General features: G+C 37.0%; 1 protein-coding gene across 2 annotated transcripts in view; it reads left to right on the forward strand.

The window, feature by feature from the left end:
• LOC107593270 (suppression of tumorigenicity 5 protein-like) overlaps positions 1 to 10,132 on the forward strand; it is a 76,274-nt gene extending 66,142 nt beyond the window's left edge. For both annotated transcript variants that reach the window (XM_016282932.1, XM_016282923.1), the window contains exons 16-21: positions 5,581 to 5,758; positions 6,723 to 6,764; positions 6,940 to 7,051; positions 7,328 to 7,570; positions 8,395 to 8,481; positions 9,427 to 10,132. In XM_016282932.1, coding sequence (XP_016138418.1) covers positions 5,581 to 5,758; positions 6,723 to 6,764; positions 6,940 to 7,051; positions 7,328 to 7,570; positions 8,395 to 8,481; positions 9,427 to 9,461 — 697 coding nt within the window. In that variant the 3' untranslated portion in view covers positions 9,462 to 10,132. The remainder of the gene's footprint in view (positions 1 to 5,580; positions 5,759 to 6,722; positions 6,765 to 6,939; positions 7,052 to 7,327; positions 7,571 to 8,394; positions 8,482 to 9,426) is intronic.
• The last annotated feature ends 220 nt before the right edge of the window (positions 10,133 to 10,352 follow it).

The following is a 10,352-nucleotide window of genomic DNA, read 5'->3' on the forward strand; positions in this document are numbered from 1 at the left end:
AAAAAGGTTGAGAACCAGTGCGTTAATCAGACAACAGTTGGTCTCTGCATTATGTGTTTGCTCGATTTTTAACTCATGTGAACGTACTTAGTGTTATTGACCTAGCTTGTGTTGAAACCTTTCCTTTGCCCTCTGCTTCTTCCCACATGGTACACCAATGGTTTAGTTCACACACTTGACATATTGTATTTGAATCAGAGAACAAAAGTAGTATGTGCTATGTAGTTGCTCAAAGTACGCTTTTCAAAACCCACTCTTTGTGAATGGGTTTGAATCGCACCCATTATCATAATAGATAGAGCTCTAGTTACAACATATTATGCTGTTAAGCCAAGTATTGACATTCCATGGGCTTGGCTCTGTTCAAAACAGGATAGGTGGATTGATGGGATTTGGTCCAGGCCTAGCTGTGTTGCCCAGCAACCTTAGGTGGATTATGGGCAGTGCTAGATTAAGGTAGAAAAGTCTCCTTTCTCCCACATCAAGGACATTGCTGCGGCTCTCTTGGGAAAGACCACTGCAATCCATTTCCAAAAAATGTCTGCCAACAGTGTATGATGTATTCTTCTGTAGCCTGTAACATATATCGGCTGCTCAGAATCTGGCAGAAAGAACACTCACTCCATGTTAGGCAATGCTTTCCTTGGGATTTTCCTTGTTTGCTTTAACCCTTTCCACTCTGTATAGCCACTTTCTGAAGCTTAAACCATCCTATTTCTTGTGGCACAGAAAGTAATTGTTCTCGAATCATAAACTTTTCCATTAACTTTGTGATTGTCTAGGGAGCTCCTCTTCCCAAACCAGACACTGATATTCAATCAGGCTGCCGAGTGAGTTCCTGTGGGGGGTAGAGCAGCTATGATTGTTAATGAAGTAAATACATCACCCAATATTACGTTGGAAGTATCCGCAATAATACATAAATTTTTAAACGTTGTATTGAAATTGCTGCTACTGAAATTTCTGTACAATGATATGCATTTTGTGTGATTATAAAAAAACAGGAAGGAGTTAAACTCTCCAATGTGTTGCCTGGTTTTGTCGTTTCTGAATGACTTCCTTTTCTTGGGTACATTGTGTGTGCAAATTTTGGTCTAGCTGTAGATGTCTTCCTGTAGTAAGTGACTGTTGTTGTTGAATCAGAGCACAGAAAGGCAGGTGGGAAAATGTTTTGTGTGATGACAAGAAAAGGAGACGGTAGGCCTTTAGGCAAATGTAATACAGTAATGCCAAGTTGGCCAGCGACTTTTGTGTAGCTAGTTTCTGTAGTAAACAAGCCAAAAAACACGAAGATTGAAAAGTTTTCTTATTTTTTCTCCTTTTATTATCATCACAGTGATTTGTTTCAGTATATTGCATAAAGGTGGGAACATAAACTTCACATCAAATTTCACATAAACTTTGTGTTATTGCTCTTACATCCACATACCGCATGCCACCACTGGTTAAACATGCAGAAGCTCTCATTAAATATATAAAATTACTCTCTGAGCTCTTTTTCCAAAAGCCAGCCAGCCATCCAACATTCCCATTATTTTTGAAAGATGCAGTAATATTGAGAATCTGTCCAGTTCAGTTTGGCTGGTTAAATGAAAGCATATGTATTTTTGCTCCGATTAGGATCTTGAATTTTCACCCTTAAGCTGCTTCTGTTGCAAATTCTTCTTTTTAAGGCTAGCTCATGTTGCTCGCAACAAACATCAAATTCCAGCAGCTGTTGGGCTCTGCTGGATCAGTGTGTTATTTTAATAGCATGTGAATACTATAGTATTTATTAATATTTTGAATGAATTGAATTTCAGTTCTGTCAGGACCACTATCGTCAGAATGATAGATACTTAGCATAAGCGAATACTATAGTATTTATTAATATTTTGAATGAATTGAATTTCAGTTTTCATTTTAAATTTTAGATTACATTTTGTAAGCAATTTTGTTAGGTTGCTTTAGTCGCTTTTATTAGATTTGGTTTTTTAAGCATTTCTATTTAGATGTAACTAATTTTTAGTTCAAATATTTTAATGCTTCAGTTTTAATTTCAGTTAATTGCCAATGCAAGATTTCGAAGTTAAAGATTTTTATGTAATGTTTTTAATTCAACTTCATTTCAGTTAACGAAAACTATTTTTTAATAGTTGTAGTTTTAGTTAACAGTAACAACAGTGGTGTGTTAACCTTGTTTGTGTGTTTTTAGACAGTGTGATTCATTAGAATTTTGTTTAAAATGTTGCTGTTTTTTAGAGAATTGAGAATTCAATTTTTATATAGAATAATTTAAATCTTTGAGGAAGGTGATTTATCATCTTATGATTTATCTTCTTATGATAAAATATACAATATAATAGCTGTTACGTCTTTTTGTTCTGTCATATAAAGGATGCAGTGTGTAAAGGATATTTCAGTTGGTTGAGTGTGTTTGATATGACTTTGTGTTTGTGTGCATACCAGCTCTGTATGACAGTCCAGATAGGAGTCAATTACAGTAGCTAGCAGCAGTTTTCAACTCAACCCTCTATCTGTGTTGTTTGGCTCCTGGAGGATTCGGGCAGCATAGAGTGGTGTTTGGACTGGTCTAAAGTTCTGTCTTCAACTTTTCCCACGAGTACTTGCCTCTGAGGTCTCAGTGCTGACATTCCAGGTATCAGCTATCAGAATCTGTCTGTCTCGCCTGTGGCTAGGTTTTTATAATCTGTCTATCTCTGTTCCCAGTGTGAACACGCCAGAATGCAGGATGCAGAATCTCTCACACACACTAACATTCAGACACCACCTAAAGTGTTTTAAGCACAGGCCATGAAATTTTATATTTTGATTTGATTAAAATGCTAACTACTAATTGCATGTGCTAATTTGTGGATATGCAAATTGTTTTGAGACCTGGAGCTAATATATTAAAATTAGTATTTTTTTAATGTATAGTAAAAGGGGGCATTTGTGGAAGCCTGTTTCTGCTACAGGATAAAACAATAAAAAAAAGGTCATTGCAACTTTTTATCAAACAATTTGGACTTTGTTTCTCGTAATTCTGAGGAAAAAAGTTAGAATTGCGGAATGTAAATTAAGAATTCTGGGTTTGTATCTCACAATTCTGACGTTATTCCTCTGAATTCTGAAAAAAAAAAGTTTTTTTCCTCCTCAGAATTCTTAGTTCACATCTCGCAATTCCACCACAGATATAAATATAAAGAATAGGTAACTGCGACTTTTTATCTCACAATCCCTACCCCCCCAGGTAATATATCACAGTTCAGACCTTTTTTCTCTAATTTCTGAGAAAAAAAGCCAGAATTGCGATATTTGAACTCAGAATTGTGAGATATTATCAGAGATATAAACTTAGAATTCTAAGAAGTCACAATCGTGAGATATAAACTTGCAGTTGCGAGAAAGTCAGAATTCTCTCACAATTCTGACTCGATTTTTCCCCCCTAGAAATTGTGAGAAAAAGTCTGGATAGTGAGATATAAACTCATAATTGCAAGAATAAAGTCTGACGTGTGAGACAAAAAGTTGCAGTTAACTTTATAATTTTTTCATTCTGTGGTGAAAACGGGCTTCCTTAAGCCCCGTTCACACCAAGAACGATAACTATAAAGATAACGATATTAGCGTCCACACCAGCGAACGATATCGTCTGTTTATTCTAAGCGCACGCGCATCTGCCGCTTTAAATTCTTGAGCTCGTTACAGCAGGATGGATTCTGATTGGCTGTCAGCGTTTTATCGTTCATCAGCTGGGAAAAAATCGTTTTGAAAGTGATCACAACGATATCGTTGCTCTGTATCGTTATCGTTATAGTTGTGGTGTGAACTATGCTATTCTTTAATATTGTGAATGATTTTTAGAACTATATCGTTATTGTTATCTTTATAGTTATCGTGCTTGGTGTGAACGGGCCTTTAGGCATTTGTTTCGTTCCTAACAACACAAATGAGCAGTATTGGAGCTGTTATTATGTTTAGTTTCCTGTCAGCATACCAAATTTTATCTATGGGTTCAGTCCTGATCCTTTCTAATTCATGGCTGGAGTCGGTGTGTTTCCAGTGGTTTATTTTCTCGGCCTCTGTATATGTGGGCCCATGTGGTGGATGGGACAGAAAGAGATGAGAACAAGAGAAAGAAGGGTCAGCTACTATCAACACGCCGGGGACCGTGAGAAGGCTGCTGTGCTATTTGTGACTTTGCATTTAGCCTTAGCTGCAACATTTGAATGAGAACGAGCGTGTGTGTGGTTACATTGTGGTAGCCCATCACAATATCATCTTTACCATTTCACCCTGAAGATAAGACGGACATGCAGCCTGTTCCACATACAGTAGGTAATGTGGCTGATAAACCATCTGAATACAAGCCACACAGAAAACCAGACTGACTTGATGATTGTCTTGTGGGAACATTTTACTCTTTTTGTTGGAACATTACTAGTGATTTACTGGTAAAGTTTTGACAACTGTAAAGTAATGAAAATTTGTATTTTCTCCCCTCTGTTTGTTACTTGCTAAAACAGTAGATTTATGTTTTAGGTGCATTTCTGTACATGTTTTTTGTTTGTTTATTAATCGAAGTCCAATTATTTTCTGTTGTAATGTTGGACACTTTAGCATGTTTAGCTTATCCCCTCCTGCTACATTGTGAAGCTGTGATGTTTGAGTGTAAATCAGAAGTTTGGGTTTAGTTTTTTTTTTCTTCATGTTTTTGAATGAATTTGTATGCTCACCAAGGCTGAATTTTTTTAATCGATAATACAGTAAAACAATAATATTGTGAAATATTATTACAATATAAAATAATTGTTTAGTATTTAAAAAAATTGTTTTATTCCTGTGATGGCAAAGCTAAATTTCCAGCAGCCATTACTTCAGTCTTCAGTGTCACATGATCCTTAAATCATTCTGATATGCTGATTTCTTATTATCAGTGTTGTTTAATATTTTTATTTATATTTATTTTATTTTTTTAGGATGTTTTGATGAATAAAACTTTTCTAAGAACAGCATTTATTTGAAATGTATGAAATGTAACTTTATAAATGTTTTACTGTCAATTGAATGCGTCCTTGGTGAATAAAAGTATGAATTTCTAAAAATCGTATTAACCTCAAACCTTTAAACAGTAGTGGTTTTAACCTTCTAAAATATATACATTAGATGGCAGAATATGTAGTGTATAATGTAAATGCATAGTATATAATACACCATACCATTTGTGACAATCCTGTTAAGATTGAAAATGATCATATCAGTGATTCTTATGACCTTTTATCATGTGTTTTTCCACTCCAAGCTATCATTATCTCCAGAGGGCTTCATGTAACTGGTGTCTTGAATGCCACTGTCACAATGTGAATAATATTACAGGAGATCATTTGAATAGCACTTATGTGGTGTCTATTGAATGCCACTGGCTATTTTCTTGTGTTGCTCTCATAATCTCAGACTCCATTGTCCCCTTGCTAAAGCCAAAATAAACTGGAAAATCTGGGCTCAGTATTCTTTTTCCAGAACAGGATTTGCTAAGAAGGTCGGTGAGATTTTGTAAAAGCTAGGTGATTGACTGTGTGCTTTTCTCCTTTCCTACAGTACTCTTTCCAGCTGTGTTCATGCGGTGGTGGCTTTGCTCTACCCGTTCTCCTGGCAGCACACCTTCATCCCTGTGCTGCCCACCTCCATGGTGGACATCGTCTGCTGTCCCACGCCCTTTCTAGTCGGGATTCTCTCCAGCTCACTGCCAAAGCTCAAGGAACTACCTGTGGAGGAGGTACTTGATATCTCTTGTCACTAACTCCCAGCTATGCTGTTGTCACCCGTCTTGTTTGTTGTAATAGGATACTTTGCCAAGTGTGTACAACATGTGCTTGGCTTTGTACCAGCCTAAATTAAACTGGTTGGGTTGATAAACTGGCATTAGATCCGGGGGGAGAACTCATGCAGTCTGTGGATAAATACATAAATTCCCGACCACAAAGATTTACTTTTTCATGTCAAAGATTCAAGCATTTTTTTTCTAGCTCTTGGAGGCTATAATTCTGCAAGATGTTTCCCTGATCGTGACTTTGAATTCCTGTGAATATTGTCACATTGGCAGCTCTCCTTAGCAGTTCAGTTTTGCTCTTACTCTAATAAGCTGCCTGAACATTGAACCCTTGTGTAGTAGAATATGGGGCTAAAGTCATTTTCCCAGGTTCAGAAAGTTGTTGGAATGAGTGAGAAGCATACTTAATACAATAACATGCCCAGAAAAAGGAGCATTTTTTTGTGTATGAGCCTTGTTGAGCCATAAGCCTAGATCAGCATTCCTGGCCAAGCTGTTGCTTTCTCTCATCTAAACGTTCCCAACTGGGAGAGTGTTGTTGTTCCCAGCTGCCCATAGGGCACTGCCAGCTTGGCCACAGGGCACAAGTTTGGCCCTTCCTTAGTGTTGGGCATTTAGTGCATTTGTTGTCTTCAGTACTACTTTCAAATTGCACTCTGGACATAAGTGCATTTGTAAAAGGCCATAAGGGATGACCCTTTGCAGTCAAAACATCTGGAAGCACACCAAATTGTGGTGCTTGTCATTTTTAACACTGCATTTTTAAATGGACGTCAGGCTCCATCTGTTGTGGATCATCTTCTGGAAATGACATACAAACCTCCCAAAACAGTTGAATATAGTGTGATTAAACCGAATGATGCCACCTAATGTTTCAGCAGATTGAGATCTGTTTCTCTTTACATTTCAGACTTTAATGGTCGATCTTGGAAAGGACCGCTTCATCAGACAGGTTCGTCTCCCCAGTTTGACAAGTTTGACAAACTCTCCCATGGCTCTAGCGCAGCTAATTGTCGTGTTGCCATTAAGATCTGAGAACAACCGTAATATAAACAAGCTGGCTGTGTCATGCTATGAATCACTGAGTGTTGTTACAATGTTAATCTTCATACTCTTCCTGTATACAGATGGATGACGAGGCCTCTCTATTACCACGCAAACTGCAAGCTGCTCTGGAGCAATCTCTCGAACAGAGGAACGACATCATCAATCAAGACTCCGACAGCGAATCAGATGAAGGTGAAAAGCCTGACGTTGTGACCTTGCCCATCTGTTTACAATGGTCTCACTATCTGCATATATGTTTGTGCATCATGAAACATGCTCTGACTGGAAAGCAGAACATCTGGCTTCACTGTATTTCATTTCCTATTCCTAGTCTTTTTTTTATGCACCATGAAAATGAAGTAAAGATTGATTAAATTTTTTTGTTTATGCCTGATCAAATATAAATGGCTGTTTTAGTTGCTCTAAGATTTTGAATAATGCATGTTTCTGATATCCCCTTATTCACAGAGTGCACCACCTCTTTGAACAGTGTTGTATCAGAGGCCTTCATCCGCTTTTTCCTGGAAACCATTGGCCACTATTCGCTGTTTCTTACCCAGGGCGAAAGAGGGGAGCGCAACTTCCAGCGCGAAGCCTTCCGCAAGTCAGTGGCCTCCAAGAGCATCCGGCGATTCCTGGGTGTCTTCATGGAGTCTCAGATGTTTGCTGGATTCATCCAGGATAGGGAGATGAGGAAGTGTAGGGCCAAAGGTAAATCATGCTTGGCCAATTAAAGAAAATGCCTTCTCATAAAACATGTCCTATTAGCCTCAGGCTCATTATAAGTGTCATTTGAAACCCACACCCAGCATAATTATGAGATGGGGTGGAGGTAGTCTCAGCCTCAGACGTCACGCCCACGGACTGTTGGCTGAACGTCTGATGCATATGGCACACAAAAGTGGAAACACTTCAGGAGTTTCGAAGTGGTCATCGGATTGGTTGAATTATACAGGATTTCCGGGAGACGTGTGTGTCGCGTTCTTTAATGTTCCGCCTGGAAACAAAGATGCCGTGGCGCCAAACCCTTACGAAAGAAGAAAGCCGTCGTGTTTACTACTGTGACGACGAGCGCTTATCAGGATCAACTAAACGCTGGATTCTCAAAAGAATGTGAAATATTTAAAGTTCGCAGCACAGAATCTTTAAAATCCGTCCGAGAGTTTTACACACCCGTCGGTCTGTTATTGTAGCAACATTTCCGGGACGCTGAAACAAAACGAGCTGTGATTGGTTGTTTAACATGTCGGTCAAACGGCCTCATGGGCGGGCTTTGGCCAATGAAAGCTGCCATGGATTCCAGACCTTCAGCCCTCAAGTCTGGCGAGACTAGGGTGGAGGCAACTGAAAGTCAGATATTTACTGCCACCTGCTGGTGACCAAAAACAATGCTTTTGACGTGTAACCTTTATTTATTATTATTTATTTATTATTTTTGTTCTAATGAGCATTATTAATATTAATCTGTGATCTATTGTTATTAAGTAATGAATTGATTTTTATTGTTTATTTAATTTGATTATTTTCTTAAACAGGTCTATTTGAGCAGAGGGTGGAACAGTATCTGGAAGAGTTACCAGACACAGAACAGAGTGGAGTCAACAAATTTCTGAAGGGTTTAGGTGAGTATAGCACACCAGTTATGTGACACATGCACTACCAGTCAAAAATGTTTTTAATGCTTTTGAAGTCTCTTATGCTCGGTAATGCTGCATTTATTTGATCAAAAAGTAAAAACAGTAATATCGTTAAATATTATTGCAATTTAAAAGTACTGGTTTCTATTTTTATGTATTTTATAATGTAATGCATTCCTGCGATGTACTAAGATTCAAAAGTCTGGGTTAAGTAAGATTTAAAGTACTTAATACTTTTATTCATCAAGGGCGATCAAAAAGTGACAGTAAAGCCATAATGTTACAAAAGATTTTTATTTCAAATAAATGCTTTTGAACTTTCTGTTTATGAAGAATCCTAATTTTGTTTCCACCAAAATATTAAGCAGCAAAAATGTTTTTCAAAATTGATGATAACAAGAACCTCAATATTTTTAACTGAGAACCAATAATAATTAAGCAGCGTATTAGAATGATTTCTGAAGGATCATGTGACACTAAAGACTGAAGTAATGGCCGCAGAAAATTCAGCTTTGCCATCACAGGAATAAACTACATTTTAAAGCATATTAAGATAGAAAACACTTATTTTAAATTGTAATAATATTTCACAATATTACTGTTTTTCTGTGTTTTTAATCAAATAAATGCTGCCTTGGTGAGACTTCTTACAAAAAAACAAAACAAAATCTTAATTGTTCCAAACATGTGTACTTATGTAAGTATTGTTTTTTATTTATTTATTTATCCCCCCCCCCCCCCCCCCCGAAAAATTCAAGTGCATTTAAACGTATGATTCCCAGAATGCACCATAACATTCAGTGACCATTGACTGCTCACCATATTCACCCACCAAAAAAAGTCAAATCCTGTCAAATGTCATGTCTCCAAGGGACAGTTCACCTAAAAAAAAAATTTTTTTTTTTTTTTTTTACCCCCCCCCCCCCCCAGGAAATAAAATGAAGTTCCTTCATAAAAAGAACTAAAAACACTTTATAGTGAAACCAAAGACTGTGGACATTTTCTACGAATGCTACATCTGAAGACCTAACACGGATAAGTCACGTATGTTAAGATGTGCCTGTTATGTTGACTCTGACGTTGATATTTTTGTACATATTTATGGAAGCTGTGCTGTTAATCACATGTAGCTCTGTTGTTACCTTTACTGGTACTTTGTATATGAAACTAGAGAAATAATAGGATGGTACTGAGAGTATGAATGGTTATAATGCAGTATAACCTCCACCCTTGGAGATAACTGTGTTGAGCTGGATGAGATGAATGGAAACTTGACAGGTGGATGTACAGTGGCTATGTAGTATTTAATGCTAGAATTTCTCCATGAACTGTATTTTGTACATTTATTAACACATGAAGAGTATAATTACCTTATTTACTATGTTTAATGAAAAAAATCAATAAAGGTTTTCTGTTAACATCTCATTCTGCATTAATTAACAACATTGTTACAAAATGTTTAGGACCATAGAAGCAGACCCTAGCATGCTGTCTGTTCAGAGGAGATATTCCCATCCCTGGCCTTTTCGTGTAGTAGCAACAATGAATAATACACTGGGAATGTTTTGAAACTTGACACAATTTTGCTACATTAAAGGAACATACGTATAAAACTCCTGAATTGGTCATATGTGTATTTCAAAATCATAGCCAGTGTCTGGAGAAAACCGATAATGAAAATGAAGTTTGCAGTTATCCAAAAGTATCCAAAAATGATATTTTTTATTTGTTAAATAATGTGAACTAGATAAATATATAATAAGACCCTTATGCAACAAGCTTTTAGCAGGCTTTGTTCTTTAAAAAATCTTATGCAAATACATTTTATTCTATGCATAACATTTTATGCAATAACA

The sequence above is a fragment of the Sinocyclocheilus grahami genome, unplaced genomic scaffold (assembly GCF_001515645.1).
Source record: "Sinocyclocheilus grahami isolate Dianchi unplaced genomic scaffold, SAMN03320097.WGS_v1.1 scaffold10.1, whole genome shotgun sequence".
In the NCBI taxonomy this organism is placed as follows: Eukaryota; Metazoa; Chordata; class Actinopteri; order Cypriniformes; family Cyprinidae; genus Sinocyclocheilus; species Sinocyclocheilus grahami.